The sequence below is a fragment of the Arachis hypogaea genome, chromosome 10 (genome assembly GCF_003086295.3).
Source record: "Arachis hypogaea cultivar Tifrunner chromosome 10, arahy.Tifrunner.gnm2.J5K5, whole genome shotgun sequence".
Classification (NCBI taxonomy): domain Eukaryota; kingdom Viridiplantae; phylum Streptophyta; class Magnoliopsida; order Fabales; family Fabaceae; genus Arachis; species Arachis hypogaea.
The window spans coordinates 115,429,496-115,451,259 of NC_092045.1; the positions used below are offsets into that span (position 1 = coordinate 115,429,496).

General features: G+C 25.8%; 2 protein-coding genes and 1 pseudogene across 2 annotated transcripts; all 3 read left to right on the top strand.

The window, feature by feature from the left end:
• Nucleotides 1-544: 544 nt before the first annotated feature.
• On the top strand, nt 545-5,304 carry LOC112716980 (protein NRT1/ PTR FAMILY 5.4). Its single transcript, XM_025769057.3, has 5 exons — nt 545-693; nt 2,164-2,381; nt 3,056-3,298; nt 3,732-3,970; nt 4,428-5,304. The coding sequence occupies exons 1-5, from the start codon at nt 567-569 to the stop codon at nt 5,251-5,253; spliced, it is 1,653 nt and encodes a 550-aa protein (XP_025624842.1). The 5' UTR covers nt 545-566; the 3' UTR covers nt 5,254-5,304.
• A 3,080-nt stretch (nt 5,305-8,384) lies between these two features.
• On the top strand, nt 8,385-12,335 carry LOC112716983 (protein NRT1/ PTR FAMILY 5.4). Its single transcript, XM_025769059.3, has 5 exons — nt 8,385-8,539; nt 8,890-9,107; nt 9,765-10,007; nt 10,668-10,930; nt 11,408-12,335. The coding sequence occupies exons 1-5, from the start codon at nt 8,443-8,445 to the stop codon at nt 12,246-12,248; spliced, it is 1,662 nt and encodes a 553-aa protein (XP_025624844.1). The 5' UTR covers nt 8,385-8,442; the 3' UTR covers nt 12,249-12,335.
• A 1,310-nt stretch (nt 12,336-13,645) lies between these two features.
• LOC112718039 (protein NRT1/ PTR FAMILY 5.4-like) lies at nt 13,646-19,563 on the top strand (annotated as a pseudogene).
• Nucleotides 19,564-21,764: the final 2,201 nt, after the last annotated feature.

Here is a 21,764-nt window from a genome sequence, read left to right on the forward strand (position 1 = left end):
GTGTATTCAAATTAGGTAAAATAATATAATATAAAAGAATATTTATATGTGTTAAGATAATCCAAATAATAAAGTTGTAATATTTTATAATAAATATTTAGATATATTAAATAATTTTAACAAAAATTAATTGATCTTAATATATTCTAACATCTTCTATTTTTTTTCAAATTTAAGTGACAAATTGAATTTAAAATTTATTTAAAATAATAAAAGAAAAAAAAAAATTGAATAAACTAGAACGGTATAGACAAAATTATCAAAAAAAATACAGATAAAACTGTCAAAAAAATACAGACAAAATTATTTAAAAAAATACAAACAAAACTATTGCAAAAAATATAGTCAATAATATAAAATATATATTAAAATATTTAATATATATTAAAAATAAATTAAATAATATAAATTTATATACAATTTTATAATAAATGATTTTAATGTATATATAATATTTTTTTATATATAAGCTTGCTGAATCAGAATCAGAATCATATCTAACTACTTGTCTTCAATTCCCAGGATATATATGATAAGTTAATTAGTAAAGTTGATTAGCAGTTATTATGGCACTAATAAAAAGCTCAAGCTGCAGTGAGAGTGAGAGAGACATAAGAAAGGGACTCATCCGCCATGGCCAGCACCACACCAACACCATCAAAGGTGGTTGGCATGCTGCCATCTTCATCATCTGTGAGCTCATCATCACTTCATTATTCATAATCTGTCTCTGTTTAGTTGGCTTTGTTTTTGTAAATCTCTTTCTTCATAAGAATTATTACATCATAATTATTGAATAATTTAAACTTTTTTTTTATAAAATTTTTTTAAGTGAAGTAATTTGTAGGCTAAAAAATTTAGATATAAAAGTGATATGAGTAATATACTTTAACATGGTAATTTTTTATGTTTTTAAAATTGTGGGAGGTACAGAAATCGAATGGTTCGATTTGTATTAAAAAAATTAAAAAATTTTGGAAATTGTCCGATTTCTGTACCCCAAATTTTTTTATTTTTTTAACACAAATCGGACGGTCCGATTTGTGTACCTCTTACAAATTGGACAGTTCGATTTATGTAATTCTAACAAATCGAATGGTCTGATTTCTACTTCTCTAATTAAACGATTCCACATTTGAGAATAACACTCTAACAATTCACATTTCAAAAAAACACCATTATCATTCCAATATTAAAATAAAAAAAAAGTGTAATTTGTATCAATAGATCATGGATTTTGTTATCTTGGACGCTTGTTAAAAATACTTTTTTTTTTGAAAAAAAAAACCTTTTATTTTTATATACTTTGAAAGAAATTCAATAACGAAATTCATACGTTTATCTAGCTAAAACTTTTTTTTTAAAAAGTAAGAAATTAATTAAATAAAAAGAGACGCCCCCGAAAAATTTTTAAATAATACTTTTTTCTTTATATTTATAAAATGTATACACTTTTTTCTTCCAAAATTAAAATAATAAACACTTTAGTCCATTTGATCAAAATATGTATCAATCATACATAAACTAGTAATAATTATTTGATTGATAATAATAATATTAATATAAAATATATTTATTATTTTACTAAATTTGAATTATTTCTAATATATTTTATCACATAATATAAAATATTTTAAGTAATTACAAAAATATTTAGTTCAATTTTTTTATATATTTCATTATTATTAATGTAATAGTTTTATTTATTTTTGATATTTCTCATATAATATGAAATATTTTTAATTGTTAACAAAATATTTAATTTGAAATATTTTATATATTTCATAATTTTTAATGTAATGAATTTTATTGTCAAACATATATAACTGCAATAATTTTTAAAATCTTTATTTTAAAAGTCAATTTTAATAAAAAAAATTAAAAAATAAAAACTTTATCAAATTATACTTTTTCTTTCTTTTCTTCTTTTTTTCTTTTCCTTTTATGCTATAATATAAGGCCAATTTTTATGATATCTATGAATCGTTATCTAATTTTTTTTAATTTACTTTTTGTAGTAAACTTTTATTTTTTAAAAATTATTTATTTTTTTTAATATCTTTTAAATTAATTATTAATTTTAATTTTTTTAATAAATAGACATCACGTTTTAGATACCATAACATTCACCATAATACAGTTATTTATTTGTTTATTTTGTAGGTGTGGAATTTGCACAACAATTTGCTTTTACAGGGTTGTCATCAAATTTGATAACATATCTAACAAATGAGATTCATGAATCCATAACCGAAGCAACGAAGAATGTAAACACTTGGCTTGGTGTTTCGTCCCTCTTCCCATTGCTTGGTGGATTCATTGCTGATTCCTATCTTGGTCGCTTCAACACTGTTGTCATATCCTCTTTCATTTATCTTTTGGTAATTTTTTAATTATTTTACTAAGAAAACATATATACATATATCCATAAACATGATGACATGTATGATATGTCTACTTATTGGTTTTCAATTAATCCTGAATTTGGTTAGTACACTACTAGAAATATGTTTAGAATCGTCGAATTTACTGTCGAATCATTTCTGTTGGTATTACTATTGATTTTTCGACAATGACATGGAACCATGGAATCTAGGAATTTTTATCGTTAGATTTGCAAGTCCGTCTGTAATTTTGACAGGAAAATTGACGCCAAGAGCCCTTTAAATTGGCGGCAACATTACGTCGCTGAGTAGATGGATGGTCTTCAAATTCTTATGTTTTTATTGTATGCTACTTTGAGACTATAAGATTTGGATACTGCTTGCTCTCTAATTGGGACTATGATGATTACATGCATGCACTACAACATTTCAGGCTTTAAGTTACGATTTTTTTTGTCATATTTAAAAACTGTAACCTAAAATCCTCTATAATTATGGTTTTTTGCCATAACCATAAAAAATACTTTTAGTTACAATTTATTTTAAAACCGTGACTATATGGTCACTATTTTGAAGATAACCTTTTATAATAGAATTATTTTAGATTTTACACGACACTTTTTGTTGCCATATTCAAAAACTGTGACCTAAAAGCGTCTATATGCATGCAGGGCATGATTTTGATGATGATCTCAGTGTCGATTTTGAAGAACGATAAGCTTTTCTTCATATCACTTTATGTGTTAGCAATGGGAGATGGAGGCCATAAGCCTTGCGTCCAAACTTTTGCGGCGGATCAGTTTGATGGGAACATGGAAGACCAAAGAGAAGCTAAGAGCTCTTTCTTTAATTGGTGGTACTTAGCCATTGTTCTTGCATGCACTTCCTCCGTTTTCCTTGTCGTTTATATACAGGTATTTAATTTCATTTGTTAAAATAAAAAATGTTAAAGAACTAATATTTTTAGTAGATAAAAATGAAGAATTCGTTAGTATTCACTTGAATGCAAAATAAACATAAGAGAAAAATATTAATCACATAATATTTTTTACAGTAAAATAATTTCCACAGTATACAATAGAACACATGCATAACTTAAAAAACAATTGTGACATGCACACAAAAAATCAATCACTAAATTAGTTATAATGTATTTGTATATAAATATATAAGTTATTTAATTTATTTTTAATGCATATTTTGTATTTCAATATATATTCTATACTAGTGACTAATTTAGTAACAGATTCTTTATATACATCTAACGTAGTTAAATTTTTTCTATCAACTTTTTTTGGGTACACCTAAAAATAATACCATCATATACATATATATATATAATTACAGGATAATGTTGGGTGGGCAGCAGCACTAGCATTACCATCAGGAGTGTGGACAGTGGCAATAGCAGTGTTCTTTATTGGAATCAAAAGATACAAAACAGAAACTCCAAAAGGGAGTTCCTTTATTTCTATTGCCCAAGTTCTTGTTGCTTCATGTCGCAAATGGAACCTCAAACATGATACTTCTGTCTATTATTATGGTGATCACTACCATGACCAAATAGAACACACAGATCAACTCAGGTGTCTTTTATTATATTAGTTTTTCTTTGCATTTTATATTAGAATTTAATTTTGATGCACTCTCAATATAAAATAATTTTACACCTACGTCTAATTACATAACGGCAAGTCAGTGAAAACAATTTTCTGTTACATTGACCGCATGAATGATCATAAAAAAATAACTGATGTAATTAGACGACGGTATAGAATGTTTTATATTATTAATGTATTAAAAGTAAACTATTATATTATTATATTGCTTGACACATGCATAAAAGTAATCATTAATTGCTCAATTAATAAGTATAGAGAACTAATTTTTAATTAGTTAACGTTAATCAATTTTTTATTATGAAATTGTTTTTTTAACCCTCATGTTTTAGAAAATTTAAGGCTTAGGATTAAGATTTGGACTTAGAATTAAAAAAATTAAAATTTAGACTTTAGAATTTTATTGGATTGAAATTTATTACAGATTTTTGGACAAGGCAATGATGATGGATGAACATGATGCTACAAACAACACGAGAGAACCATGGAGGTTAAGCTCAATTACACAAGTTGAAGAAGTAAAGCTTGTTCTTCGTTTAATTCCTATATGGCTAAATTGTTTGATGTTCGTTGTTGTCCAAAATCAAATGAGCACATTTTTCATCAAACAAGGTAGCACATTGAACCGTACCATAGGAAAAACAGGGTTTCAAATCCCTCCGGCATCACTTCAAGGTGTTGTAGGAATTGTAATCCTTTGTGGTGTTCCCATCTACGACCGTGTTTTCGTGCCGATTGCTAGAAAGTTCACAAAACATCCCTCCGGCATAACGGTATTACAGAGGATTGGAGTTGGTCTAGTTTTGTCTATACTTAACATGGTTGTTTCAGCACTCGTAGAGGCCAAAAGGATAGCTATTGCTATACAGTATAATCTTGTCGACGATCCCAAATTGATTATACCGTTGAGTATTTGGTGGTTGTTACCTCAGTACGCAATTCTTGGAACTGCCGACGCACTCGCAGTCGTCGGACTCCAAGAATTGTTCTATAGTCAGATGCCGGAGGGACTAAGAAGTTTGGGAGCAGCGGCATATGTTAGCCTCTTTGGAGTTGGGAGTTTTGTGGCAAATGCAATAATAGATGTTGTGATTGCAATCACTTCAAGAATTGGTTATAAATGGTTAGGAAATAATTTGAATAAGGCACATCTTGATTACTATTATTGGTTATTGGCTGGATTAGGTGCTCTTAACCTTTGTGTTTATCTAAGGATTGCCAATGGTTTTGTTTATAAAAAAGTATCATGAGCTAAATTAGCTTATGATGATGCATGTATTTAACTTGACAAAAGATTTGTTTGTGGAAAATGCAATAATAAAGTAATTTTTTTTGTAGTCAATAATTATTCTGCTAATTTGTATTTTAAATTTTTCGGGTGGTTAATCTTGTTGAAATGCAATTCAATCTTGTTAAAAGAGAAGTTAATGTTGTAGCTAATCTATTAGCGAAAAGAGGAGCTTGAAATGAGACAGAATTCACCAAGTGGTTGGAATCTTGGTCGGAATTGTGAGATCGATGCTCTCCACCATGACCTTGTTATTCTGTCTTGTTGTTAATTTTTTTTCTAGGATCGGGTTTTTTGTTCTAACTTTTTTTTAGACAAAAAAAAATTGTTTGGAATAATTTGGTGCATTTTAGTCCAATTTAACATTTAACTAGATAGCGAGTTACCTTATGGTTCAATTTTAACATGATATTGGAGGTATAATTAAGTATCTTGTAGTGGTTAGCCTTAAGCAAATTGTTGGAGGAATTGAAATTTAGATAATTCTTATTTATTCTAGGATTAATTTTGACTGATAATATAGGTTTGAGATTTGTGAGGCGAAGAAGAATGTCAAACAATTTATTTGTCAAAAAAAATGCAATAAAAACAAAAAATTGTTTTGCATTTTATTGGTGAGTTCAATTAGGGAGTTATTTTTTGACTAATATCCATTAATTTTTTTAAATTTTAAATTCTATTTTTAAATCTAATCATTGTATATTTTAACTCTAAAGCCTCGAAAAATAGGTTAAAAAACAATTTATAGTAAAAAAAACCCCTAATATCGACTAATTAAAAAATGGTTCTCTATATTTATTCTTGATTCATTGCTTCCATGACCAATACCAACAACAATCTTAATACCACCTTGGAATGCTTGTATTGTGTGTAGAAATGACAATATAGAAAAACAGAGATGAGGAACACCCCATTTCCCACCTCACATACACTGAATTTTTTTTTTTCATCTCAATTTCCATTTTTAATAATAGAAAAATATTCCTCTCCATATTCACATTTTTTATGGAGATATATAGTCCTGAGGAGTCTCACTATAATTATTCATTCAATAAAAAGTATGTTAATTTTAATATAATTAAGATCAACATTAACTTAATAATTTTTATTATATCATATAATAAAAACAACAAACATCAACATCTCAAATATTATATAATTTTAAAACTAAAAATAGTATTTTAAATGCTGAATGTTTTTATTTAAAATGCTTTCCAATATTCAAATATTAGTATCTTCATTATAAAAAAATAGAGTAAAATATCATTTTTGTCTCCAACATTTGGGGTAAGTCTTAAAATTGTCCTTAACGTTTAAATCGTCCTATTTAAGTCCCTAACGTTTCAAAATTGGCTCAATGTTGTCCTGCCGTTAGGATCTGTTAATAGAATTGACAGCGCGATGGGACAAAATTGAGACGATTTTTGAAACGTTAGAGACTTAAATAGGACGAAAACGTTGGGGGGACAAAAACAATACATAAAAATAAATTTTAATTTTATCCTTCAATAATATCAATTTTTTACGTTACATAGTTATTCAATTATTTTTTAACCACATCTAAGTAAATTGAACTTAATCACATTACTTTTATTCTAAATAACTTTATTTTTTATAATTTTACTTTTAAAAACTTTTACTCATCATAAAATATTTGTAGAATGACTAGTACATAACCTTGCGAAATTAAAAAGAAAAAAATTATACATATACAATAAAGTATAAATTGTACCTTTTTCTCTAATGTATCGAAATTTTTTAATGTTTAAGAGTAAAAATCTTTAAAAGTAAAATTATAAAAAAATAAATTTATTTAGAAAGAAAGTAATGTGATTAACTGTAATTTACGTAGATATGATTAAAAAATAATTGAATAACTATGTACCGTAAAAAATTTTGATATTATTGAAGGATAAAATTAAAATTTATTTCTATGTATCATTTTTGTCTTCAACGTTTTCGTCCTATTTACGTCTCTAAAGTTTCAAAATCGTTTCAATTTTGTCCCACCGTCAATTTTGTTAATAGAAGATCTCTAACGACAGGACAATATTGATCTAATTTTAAAACGTTAGAGACTTAAATATGACGATTTAAACGTTAGAAACAACTTTGGAACTTACTCTAAATGTTAGGAACAAAAACGATACTTTACTCTAAAAAAATGTGACTGCTATTTTAAATATATATATATATATATGGAATATTTTAAAATTTCTCAAAGAAAAATCTTCATTCTAATTCTCATAATTCCGCCGAGTGATTTTTGCCTATTTTCGTCTCCAATTCGAATATCTCTAATTTCGTGTGTCTAAGGTGAGTTGACTAAAAATGGAGTAATAATTCTAATGCAAAAATCCAAAGGAAAAATTGATTTAATAAGTACAATTAAAGTGCATTTAATTAGTCAATGATATAGAAATAATAATGGTGGTCAATAAAATTAAAACCAAAATTAATTTTAATATAAAATAGATTCCCATTTATTTGTCCAAAACAGAAATCCTTGACCTTATCGTCATAAAGAAAAATATTTAATTTAGAGAATCCTTAGATAAATTAATAATAATATGAATTTAATTTTGATGTACTATCAGTGTAAAATAGTTTTATATGTGTATTTAATTATGTAATGCCACATCAGTAAAAATAACTATTTTTCACATTGACCGCGTGAATAATCATTCAAAATAACGAATATAATTACACGACTGTATAAAATATTTTATACTGTTAGTGCTTCAAAATTAAACTCTAATAATATATCCTCTTTTTTACGCATATTTCCAAACTAAGGCTACATTAATTTTGGGTGTTTTTCTCTTATGTTTTAGATTTTTTTTAATATAATAATTTTACAATTATTTTAAATATTTGTTGTTATTTAATTTTAGATTTTTTTATTAAATTTTGAATGTTTTTCATAATAATTTAAATTTATATTCTTTAAAAACAAATTACTAATTAACTACCCCCTAATTAATTATCCAGCGAAATTGGTTTCCAAACTAAGGCTACATTAATTTATTGCCTTCGGTTTGTGTCTATATAGTACTAACTACTATAAATATATATACTGTATAGTAAATATATTTTCTCTTCTTTGTTTTTTTTTTTTTTTCTTCTTCTATTAATTTGGCCATTATATATTATGGAAAGAAGTTTCAACAGTGACACAAGAAAGCACCTCCTCCAACACCACCCCAAAACCATGAAAGGTGGCTGGCATGCTGCAAGGTTCATTATCAGTGAGTATTTCACCTCATTGATGTTTAGAAATTTTGATGGTTTTTGTCTTTGTGAATGAATTAAATGTTTAAGTTTGATTATTAGGTTTTGGATATCATCATGGATCATTGAACCTTGAAATTTCATAATTATTATGTATAATAAGTTAATAATAATATAAAATCTCTTATGATCTAAATTTTTGACGGTTAAACTATAATCACTGCACGAAAAATTAACAACGTCTCAAGCATATACAATATTACAATATTTTGTAACAAATTAAATAATTGTATTCTTTCAACTTTTTTTTCTTCTTCTTTATATACAATAATTATTTTTATTATATTTTTTTATTTTTTATTTGTAGGTGTTGAATTTGCACAACAATTTGCCTTTATAGGGTTGTCATCAAATTTGATCACATACCTAACAAATGAGCTTCAAGAAACCCTAATTGAAGCAACAAAAAACATAAACACTTGGGTTTTTGTTTCGTCCGTCTTCCCTTTGCTTGGTGCTTTCATCGCTGATTCTTACATTGGTCGCTTTAAAACTGTCACTATATCCTCCTTCGTTTATCTCTTGGTATATAATTCATAAATTTCAACTCCATCATATCTAAATCTTTTTAATATTTTTTATTTTTATTATTTATAATTGATTCTTTTCTTTATTAATTTTGTGTTTCTAATTTAATTATGGTGTGATTATAACTTATATCGTTCACACCTCTGCACTATAGTTTTATATAGTTAATACCTACCTACTTAATCAACTTAAGTAGTTCTAAACATATAATCCTTAATATTTTATTTTTATTTAACTTTTATTATATTTGATGGGTATTCATTATAGGCTAATCATCCAAACAGAAGTTATAGATTTTTTTTGGTATTTTGTTACCGTCATTTTTTTTCTTTTATAAATTTTTTAATCAATGTAATTGGATATAATCATATTAGGTATACACTAAAATCAGTAATTAAAATTAGTTATCAGTACAAAATACATATCAAAATATAAAACATCCATTACAAATGAATTAAACTATACATATATTTATATACAAATATACTGGTAGTTGATTTAAGTATATACTCAATATTTTTGAAGTTACACCTATAAAATGGATATTTTTGTTATATGTATATCAAAATCAACCACCGTATAAAATTCACATTGAAATATAATACAAAATATACATTAAAAAAAAGTGATTTAACAATAACTTGATGTTAGCAGGGCATGATTTTCATGACACTTTCAGTGTCCATTTTGAAGCACGATAAGCTCTTTTTTGTAGCACTTTATGTGTTCTCCGTCGGAGACGGCGGAATTAAGTCGTGCGTTCAACCTTTTGCGGCGGATCAGTTTGATGAAGAGAAGGAGGAGCAAAGGGAAGCCAAGAGCTCTTTCTTTAATTATTGGTATTTGGTCGTAGTACTTGCCAACTCTTCTGCCGTCTTCTTTATTGTTTATGTACAGGTAATTTCATTCTTTATGGCTCCATATTTTTGTTAATTAATTTAAAATTATGTAATATAAAAATTCAGAATCAATTATAATTTAATGGTTAAAAGTTATATATAAATTTTACCATTTAAAGGTAGTCGGCTCGATGTGGTTAGTTTGACAGAAGTTATATGTAAATATCTATATAAAAAAATAAATTGAAAAAGGGACGGAAAATAGAGATTACAAACGTTTGTTTTTAGCAGGGTAAAATATGGTTTTTTTTTATTCCTATTGTTTGCAATTTTTTAAAAAAATACCTGTAATATTTAATTTCATTCAATTTTGTTTGTAAAATTTTTTATTTATGTCAAACTATATATTCATTGACATTTTCAATTTTGTCCTTAATGTTTTAAACAAAGTTAACGTCCCAAGGCATTTTAGATATAAATAAAATTAAACATTAGGAGTATTTTTAAAGAAAATCGTACATATTAAGATTAAAAAATATATTTTAACCCCCCTCTCTCTATATATATGCATAGATTATAAGATCCGATAAAAATAAAAATATATATAATAAATATTCACATGAATATATTTTCATTTAAAATAATTTAACATATTTAATTAAACTGTTTATAACAACGTATATTGACATCTTAACTATTATTTTCGTATATCATGCAGGACAATATTGGGTGGACTGTAGGACTAGGGTTGCCAGTAGGGGTGTGGACAGTGGCAATAGCAGTGTTTTTGATTGGAACAAAAAGATATAAAAGAGAAAACCCTAAAGGGAGTCCCTTCACTACAATTGCCCAAGTTCTTGTTGCTGCATCTCTCAAATGGCGCCTAAAACACTTACCAACCCATGACACTTCTTTGTGTTATTATGGTCTTGATGATGACCATCATCCACTTCCAACTTTGGAACACACTCATCACCTCAAGTGAGTTTTTATTATTTTTTTTTCGTACTCTCTTCATTTTAAAATAAGTATCGTTTTCACTTATGAAATTCATTGAAAAGTTGGTGTATCTAGACAAAGAACTTATTTAGATACATTTATTTTTTAATAAACTTAAAAAGTGAAAGCCACGCTTATTTTAAAATAATCAAAATAATTTTTGAAAAATTAAGTGGATAATAATTTAATTCTTGAACAATTAAATGTTTCGAATAATTTTGAAGATACAACTCTAAATCCGATTGGCCCTTCCATCAATTAGCAGAACGACTAAGTTAGTTTTCTATTGTGTTTTTCAATAATTAATTTAATGAGTTTGATTTTTTAACAACTAAATTGACAAATACGAAATCTATGAAGAACTATTTTAACAAATAATCGTTCTAAATTATTAGCTGGTTAAATACGATTTAAAATTATTTTCTTTTGATGGCATAAATTGAAAACTATATACTATAGATTTTTGAACAAAGCAATGATGATCGATGAGAATGATGCTTCAAGCAAGAGTAGAAATCCATGGAGGCTATGTTCAGTTACTCAAGTTGAAGAAGTAAAGCTTGTCCTTCGCCTCATTCCTATATGGCTATGTTGTGTCATGTTTTTTGTTGTCCAAAGCCAACTAGTCACATTCTTCCCCAAACAAGGTAGCACAATGCGACGCCACATAGGATCGAAGTTCGAAATCCCTCCGGCATCACTTCTAGGGTTTGTTGGAATCGTAATGCTCTGTGAAATTCCTGTCTACGACCGAGTTTTCGTGCCGGTCGCCAGAAAATTCACAAAGCATCACTCTGGTATTACATTATTGCAAAAGATTGGTGTCGGTTTATTTTTGTCTATACTAAACATGATTGTCTCGGCACTCGTAGAGGCCAAAAGGGTTGGTGTTGCAAAACAACATAATCTCATCGACGATCCGAATTCAATTTTACCGATCAGTATCTGGTGGTTGCTACCTCAGTATATTCTTTCTGGAACTTCTGATGTTTTCACAATTATTGGACTTCAAGAATTGTTTTATGATCAAATGCCGGAGGGATTGAGAAGTTTGGGAGCTGCAGCATTTGTTACTCTCTATGGTGTTGGAAGCTTTTTTAGTAATGCTATTATTGTTATTATGGTGGCAATCACTTCAAGAATTGGTGAAAAATGGTTTGGGAATAATCTAAATAAGGCACATTTGGATTATTTTTATTGGTTACTAGCTGGATTAAGTGTTTTTAATCTTTGTGTTTATCTATGGATTGCCAAGGGTTTTGTTTACAAAAAGGTTCTTAACCCTAATTCAGTGTCCTGAATTAGTATTAATGTGTTTGTAATGTTGGATAGTATTAAAAAAAAGGCTCATATAAGAAAAATAAATAAATAAGTATTTTTATTTTTATTTTTTTCTTGTGAAGACAATAAATATTTTTTTTGTAAATCATATTAAGCATTTCCTCTGTTTCTAGCTGGCGCAGAGTAAGCATTTGCCCTTCTAGAATGATTTTTTTTTTCTTTTATACAATAAAACATATGTTTTTTTCTTATTATTTATTTTATTTGACCCCACGCTAAGATTAAAAATAAATTTTAGTCTTTAAAATAGTCATGTAAAATATGTTATTTTAGAACAAGATACAAAAAGATTAGATTATTGTTCTTTAACATTATAAAAAATCTATCACAATAACTATAAAAATAGAAGAATTATTATTCATTATATAGAAATTTCCTCCTCTCTATAAAGGCGGAGAGAGAGAGAGAAATATATAAGTTTTGGACTTTAAACCATTTTATTATTATTTGGTGAAGACTCTTGCAAAAATTATATTTATATAAAATTGATAATTGAGACTATTAAATAATTTGTCATATTTGATTAAATAATTATTTAATAATTTTTAATTATTAATTCTATATGAAGATAATTACATATAAATTTTAATTTTATTTTTTATATTAATTAGTTTGTTCTACAATAAAATCTAGTTTTACAAATAAATAAAATTCAACACCAATTTAATATCTCACTAAATAGAATAAAAACTTAATTTAGGACTTCAAATTTTATAAACCACTCCATTTGATTTCTCAATTTATTCTATTAAATTTAACGTTGTAATTCATTATAGTTTCCAAACATATTTTGTGACATCATCGTGAGGTGTGAATGATTGAGGAATCAGTATGAGACTGAATTACAATTAAATATAAAAAATTCTTTTAAGTCAAATAAAATTAAATGACCAAACTAAGTCATAGAATTAACTTTAAAAGACTGAAATTTAGAGGACTAAATTAAGTCTTTACAATTCTAAATATATTACTAGTCATCATTAATTTAATGACCATGTAATATATTATTACTATGATATTTTTTTTCTACTAAAATATATAGTTATACAAACACATTTAAATTTAGTATTAATTAGTCGTTGAAAAGTTGCTGATCCGGTGTTTTATTATTTTTTATGTGATAAAAAAATTTTATTTTTTTTCATCAATTTATATCATCAGTGGATTCTGCAACCCATTTATATCTTTTTAAGCAAAAATTACTCAATTTATGTTCTTTTTCGTGCAAATTGATATTGATAATATAAATAGAATTTTTTTTCGATATTTGACAATATAAATAGAATAGCTCTACATAACATTAATTAAATCACAGTCTAAATAATAGTACACACTATTTTGCTTAACTTGATAGTTATGACTCAGACTGAAGGCACCACTATGGTTAACGACGACAGCAACATTCCCGCTAAAACCACCAAAAAGGGTGGCTGGCATGCTGCCATCTTCATCACATGTGAGTTTCTTTTCTTTTCGTTTTTTTTTTAACTTGTATTTTACTTATTTGTATTCGAAGATAAAAATATAAAGATTTTAAGACAGAAAAATAGAATGATATTTTTTTCTCTCTTAAAAATAATAAAAATTAAACTCTAAATTTTTTGATAGTAAAAATTCTCATATCATTTTATGAAACTATTAAAAAAATAAATAAATTAATAAAAAAGAAACATAAATTATTATATTTTTAATAATTATACATGTTAAAAACATAATTAGTTATGTATTTTGTACAAAAAAATATATTAAAAATATAATTATTTATATTTTTTTATCATTTTAAACTTTGAAATAAGAAATTTTATCGAACTATTTGTTGTATGGATAGGTGTGGAATTTGCGGAGCGATTTACTTCGATGGGTTTGTCTGCAAATTTGATAACATACTTAACAAAAGAGCTTAGCGAGTCAGTAGTGAATGTAACAAAGAATGTCAACACATGGATCGGTGTTTCTTCCCTCTTTCCTTAACTTGGTGGCTTTCTCGCCGATTCTTATTTCGGTCGCTTTAACACCATCGTCTTCTCCTCCTTCATTTTTCTCTTTGTAAGTACTTTTTGTTCTATCTTTTAAGAGTATCCTTAATTCTTTTTTATTATTCGTCAATCTTTTAAATTTTAAAATTATTATGTTACACACTAAAAATTAATTTATATATAATTATATGTATAATTTAATTTATTTTTAATATATATTATATTTTAATATATTTTATATTAATAATTAATTTTAGTATATATTTAGTATGGTTATTCAAATTTCCATCGCCTTTTAAGATAACTATGGCTTCATCATTACCATAAACATGACTCACTTCAAATATTCTTGTGCAATTCTAGACACCAAACGAGATGTAAGATCATGCAACAAATTATCACTAATAATAATAATAATAATAATAATAATAATAATAATAATAATAATAATAATAATAGAAAAGAAATGGAAGAAAGATAATAATCCATGCATAAATTTCTTAAAAATCAAATAAATTAAAGGTATGTATAACATTTAATGAATAATATCTTCACAAATCACAATTTAGTTTTTACATACGATTAATAATGTGTTCTTTTGAACAAAAGAAAAAAGTCAAAAACACGTCAAGAATTTTTTTTTCTTTTAATTCAAAATGTAATAATAAATACCATAAAATAAATTTTTTTTTAGTAAGAAAAATAATTGTATTTGTTATATAAAATAAATACATTAAATAATATTTAAAAATAATAGATAATAAATTGCAATGATATTTAATATTTTTCTTATAAAAGAAAATATTATTATAGCATATTGTAATAATGTCTTAATAATGTTCAACGATATACGGAACATGGTCAAAAAGATATATTAATATGAAATACTAATATTATCTAGAAACTAAATTCTTCGTAGATACACACAAAATATATTGTAATACATTTAATTGAATTACGAATTTAATAAAAAAAGTTAAATCTAATATAAAACATTTTTCAATAAATTTTTATTTTTTTAATATGAAAAATTGATGAATTTAGTATAAAATACATTGTATATGTTTTTTTTTTTGAAAGATTAGTGAATATAAAAAATATTTATTTTTATTACCATAACAATACGTAATAAAACAATCAAATGAATAAAATATAATAACATATTAGATATCAAACATTCTTGATACTCATATAAAAATACAATTGTTATTAGTTAAGGAAGTCACTCTGATAAAGAGGTCTAAAATGTCTTTTTTTAAAGATATTTTTTAATAATTAAAATTTAACACATATAATTAATTAAATCATATTATTTTTATTAAAATTAGGCCAGATAAATTAATTTGACCGAAAAATAGTTAATCAAAATTTAAATCGGTCTAAATTAATATTATTTTTTATAAAAAAATGACTACAATACACTTATTATAGAAAATGATTAAAATACTCTTATTATATATATTAATTTTGAGAATCCTAAATTTTAGTTTTTTTCTTTTTTGTTGTCATAAGATTAGGATTTAGAATTTTCAAAATTAATATATATATATAATCGATATTTTAGTTATTTTTTTAATAGGAATATTATAGTTATTTTTTATAAAAAATATTAATTTGGACCGATTTAAAATTTAATTTGTTAATTTTTTAGCTAAACTGATTTTCCGATTTAATTTTAATAAAAATAACACAGCTTAATTAATTATATGTGTTAAATTTTAATTTTTAAAAAATATTAAAAAAAAAAGATATTTTTGACATCTTTATCTAAGTGGCTCCCATTAATTAATTATGCATTTAAATTTTATTTTAGTTAACACTTAACAGAGCAAAGTAAATGTGTGTATGTTGGTTGTTAAAAAAAATGCCAATGTCAAGACAAGATAGTATCTAATATAAAGAGTGTATAGTAGCATAATTGAGAAAAATATATAAATACTATTTGTATATCAAAATTAGTTATTAATATAAGGTTTAATTATTTTGTTGGTTTTTATAGTTTCATCGAATTTTTAATTAAGTCTTTATATTTTTTTTCTTTTTAATTAGGTCCTATATCAAATTAGATTTTGTAGCTAAGTCTCTATTGTGAAAAAATGCTGAAATTAATGAAATATTTTGTTAAACTATATAGAATATTCAGTCAAGTGTTAGGCATATTTGTTTTGCTTAACAGAATATTCTGTTAATTCTAACGTTTTTTATCACGATAGAAACTTAATTACAAAATCTGACATGGTATAGAGACTTAATAAAAAAAAGTATAGGAATCTAATTGAAAATTCAGTGAAATTATGAAATTGACAGAATAATTAAACTTTAATATGATTGTTTATAAACTATAAATACATATATTATTAATTTATTTTTAATGTATATTTTTATTCCAATATATATTTTATACTAATAACTAATTTTAGTGACTGATTTTAATATACACATAATTAATATATATATATATATATATATATATATATATATATATATATATATATATATATATATATATATGTGTGTGTGTGTGTGCATGGATGCAGGGCATGATTTTGTTAACACTATCAGTGTCAGTAATGAAGCATGAGGCCCTATTCTTCATATCTCTTTATGTGTTGTCCGTCGGCGACGGCGGCCACAAGCCATGTGTTCAAACCTTTGCTGCTGATCAGTTTGATGAAGAAACAGAAGATCAAAGAAATGCAAAGACTTCATTCTTCAATTGGTGGTATTTGGTCATAGTTGTTGCATGCATTTCCTCTGTTTTCTTCATGGTTTATTTGCAGGACAATTTTGGATGGACTTTGGGTATTGGGCTCCTACCTGGGATGTGGGCCATAGCATTAGTATTCTTCTTCCTTGGAATGAAAAGGTACAAAAAAGAAGGCCCAAGAGGAAGCCCATTTACCAGTATTGCACAAGTTTTTGTTGCCGCATTGCGGAAGTGGCGCGTGAAAGACACGTCAAACAATGAGAAGTATTGGTATGAGCATGAGATCTCTCTCCATTCAAGTGGTCACTCAATTTCTCCTACATTGGACCATACTAATCAATTCAGGTACTGAAATCTTGGTAAATAATTATGACATTAAAAATTCTCAAGAAAATATAAGGGTTTAATTAATTTATATTTTAAAGACATATTTTAAAAATATAATAATAATTTTTTTTAAATATTTTCAATGTATTTAATGTATTAAAAGCATAAAAAAATTAATTTTTATAATAATTTTTATAAAATATTTTTTTATAGTATGTTTAACTTATATTTTTAGAACACAACTTAGCAAAACTCAAAAGACAATAATAAATATATAAAAAAAACTTGTTTTAAAGCTAATGAATGCATTTGAAAATCAAAATCTAACTTTCAACAAGGTCAACTATAAAAGGATCACAATATAGACATAAAACTTTTGAAAGGATAAATTATTATTTTAGTTCGATTTGAGCTAAATCCTATTTTGCTTTTGTTTATATGTCTTATTTTAGTTTATTTTAATTTTTAATCAGAATTATTTTTCTTTGAAAGTGTCTTCTTTTTAATAGATTTTGCTATCTTGTACACATTAAGATGATAAATAAAAATTATTTTTATAAAAAATACAAAAAATTTAAATTTTTAATAAATTTATTTTATATTTATTGCAAAAAAAAATATAAAATCTTTTATTATTGATAAGCTTATCGTATATCTTAAGGAGACATGTTAACTAAACTCTTTTTTATATTATTATCTTCTCTTAGGTTACAGCAACAATCGTAATTGTAGTAATTGTAATAGTAATTATATTGTTTTGAGAGTGAAGTTTGCAGAAAAATAATAAGAGAAATAAAAAATAATTAAAAAGTGATATTAAGAAAAATGTAACTAAAGACAAAAATAAAACGAACTTAAATCTTATCCCATAGGAAATAAAATATATAGTAATACTGTAATAATGTACTCTTGAAATAAGTCTAATAGATCTTTTTGTTGAAAAAAATTTTTTTTAATGAATTTTTTTTTAATTTTTTAACGTGTTTTTGGCAAATTTCTAGTAGTAAAAGTACTAGTAAAATAAAAAAAAAAGATTTTTTTTTAGAAGTTGTAATTTACATCTTTTTTTAAAAGATCTTTTTTCCTTTAAAAAAAGATGTTTTTCATGTAATAAATAAACAAAAAGTACTTTTATATTGTTATACCCAAACATAATTGATAGATAAAAAGACTTTTTTACATGAGATATCCAAACATAAAATTACTTTTACTTCTTTATAAGATCTTTTAAAAAAATATAACTCGAAAAAAGATCTCTTCTTAAAAGTTCACCCAAACAAGTATTATTAGGTAAGTCTCAATCTCTCAGTCTCTGTCTCAGTACCTAAAAACAAACGCTACCTTAGAGTTGGTATGAACAAATATAATTTGTAGTTTTTTTTTCTTTCTTTTATTGACAGATTTTTAGACAAGGCAATGATCATTGATGAGCATGATGTTGCCAATAACACAAGAGATCCATGGAGGTTGTGCACATTAAATCAAGTTGAAGAAGTGAAGCTTGTCCTTCGATTAATTCCAATATGGCTAAGTTGTTTGATGTTCGTAGTTGTCCAAAGTCAACTAGCAACATTTTTTGTGAAGCAAGGTAGCACAATGAACCGTTCCCTCGGACCAAACTTTCAAATTCCTCCGGCATCGCTTCAAGGCGTTGTCGGAGTTATAATTCTTTTCGCCGTCGCATCTTACGACCGAATCTTCGTCCCAATTGTCCGGAAATTCACCGGACATCAATCCGGCATAACGGTTTTACAAAGGATTGGAATTGGTCTTTTTTGTTCCACACTTTGTATGGTTGTCTCGGCACTTGTGGAGGGCAAAAGAATAAATGCGGCTAACCAACACAAGAATAATTATAATACTATTGAAGGTTTTTCACCTATGAATATATGGTGGTTACTACCTCAATATGCTATTCTCGGCGTCGCCGATGCATTCACGGTGGTTGGACTTCAAGAATTGTTCTATACTCAGATGCCGGAGGCGATGAGAAGCGTCGGCGCCGCCGCGTTTTTAAGCGTTTTAGGGATTGGAAATTTTGTTGCCAATGCTATTATTGATATTGTGGTGGAAATAACTTCAAAAAGTGGGGGGAAATGGTTGGTGGGAAACAATTTGAATAAGGCACACCTTGATTACTTTTATTGGGTGTTGGCTGGGTTAAGTGCTCTAAGCTTAGGTCTTTATTTATTAGTCTCTAGTAGTTTTGTCTACAAAAAGGTGCATGTGTAAGATTAGTAATGGTGTTTGGCTTTTGTTATTTAGATGAGCATTTAAGAGCATCCGATATAGAGTTAGTAGGTTAAGTATATTAGTTAACTGTAATAAGGGATTAAAATATAAGTTCTATATTATTTAAGATAATGAAATTTGTGTTATGAATTAGTTTCGTATTATACAAGTTATAAAGGCTTTCATCTTTTTATTGTTTGGCTTTTGTATTTATTTTCTAAGCTTTGTTGGAAGTAAGAAATCTAGTTTATATTTGTTAATTTTGGCCAATCAAAATGGAGTTATGATTATTTTTATCATAATGAAATTGTTAACCTCACTAATATTAATGAATTGATCTAGATTATGTTAATATAGTGGAGTTGTTAAAGTCGTCAAAATTAGTAACCCAAATGACATTCCGACTAGAGTGTCTTTTGTTTAATTTATAGAGTTTACAAATTTGAATTGAGTGAACCTTTTTTTTAAAATATTTGATTACTATCAAAAGTGAATTTATAGTAAAATATTATATTTGGATACCTTTATTACTTTGAGGATGAATTTATTAAGAAGGACACAAATTTGGATTGTATACTTATAAAATAAGTAGGTCTTGAGAAATTTCGCACTCAACTTTTAGGTACAGGAAAACATTTTAATTTTTTTTTCAATGAGCTTATAGGTTTTTGAAAGAAAAAATATTAAATTTCTAAAAAATTTAGCAGTAAATTTATAGGTCATTGACTTGGTATTTTTTTTTAAGACTATGCAAAATTTTTTAACGACCTATTTATTTTGTTAATCTAAAAATAAATTGGATGGTGAAAACTCAGGTGCAGTCGACTTCACGTGAAGTTAATACTTGAGAGCTGTTAGATGATTTGATTGTTTTAACTAAATTTTCATCTAACGACTTCACGTGAAGTCGACTTCACCTGAGTTTTCACCAAATTGGATAATAAATTGATGAAGAGGAATGAACCTACTAATGGACAATAAAAGTTCATCAATAATGAGCCTAAAAAAATCATTTATTAAAAAATTTTAAATTTACACATTTAATAAAATTCATATTAATTAACTTGTTATTAAATGTTTTTTAAGTGTTGTTTTCCATCCTTTTAAACAAATTAAAGTGTATAGTATAAAGTGTTGGCAAGGGTTCTTTTGATGTTGGAGACAACTATGTCTTCATTCTTTTGTGACATTGTTATCCAAGTTCCATTTTTGGTCAACTTCGTACACCGCGTGACATACAAAAAAGATGTAATGAACACATACATATAATGCATACCATAATGAAATGTGAGATGTAAACCATCGAAATTAAACAAATAAAAAGCATATTCGATCGGAGCATTATTATGATGGTGAATTCCAAATACGTACACTTATTATTCATAACTAAAAGAAGAAGAAAATTCTTATATAGGAAATGCTTTTTTAAGGCATCTATTTGATTCTTATTGCATAATTAGGTAGGTTTTCTATTATTATTCACTTTCATCGTATTATTCACTTTCATGTTTCACCAAATTTTGTATATCACTTGAATTTTCACCACCTACTTGCTTTCTCTTAATTACACTCGATTATTACTCATTTTATTGATCTTTCATACAAAGAGAGCTTTTTCAAAATATAGCATATATAGATTTTTTTTTAGAAAAAATAGGTCTAAAATATGATACATTTAAATTTCTCCGTCCAATATATATAAGGATAAATCGGTCATTCGAAGAGACTTAGATGTCTCGCCATTTAAAAAGTAAAAAATATTTTTGTATTTTTTATTAGTCGAAGACTATGATGCAGAGGTACTGACACGGACACGAGATACGCCGATACACGAATTTTAAAATCTTATAAGATACGGGGACAAACATATATATAAATTATGAAATTTTTTTGAAAAAATAGTAATGATATTTTGATATTTTATTGATATTAAAATAAAATTTTTATTTATTTTTAATATCTTATTTTAATTATATAAAATATTTAAAATAATTTTATTTTAATAAATAATAATATATACTATTTCTAAATTTATTTCAAGAATACATGTTAAGAATAAAGTTGGACACATTAACACGTGATGATATTTAGGTGTGTCCAAATGTGTCTGAAGAAGAATTTTTTATATTTTATTAAGACATGGTTAGACATAGCAGACATGTGTGTCGGACAAATGTTAATGAGTGTCGTATCCGAAATGTGTCCAACATGCAAGACCTGAACGAAATATATG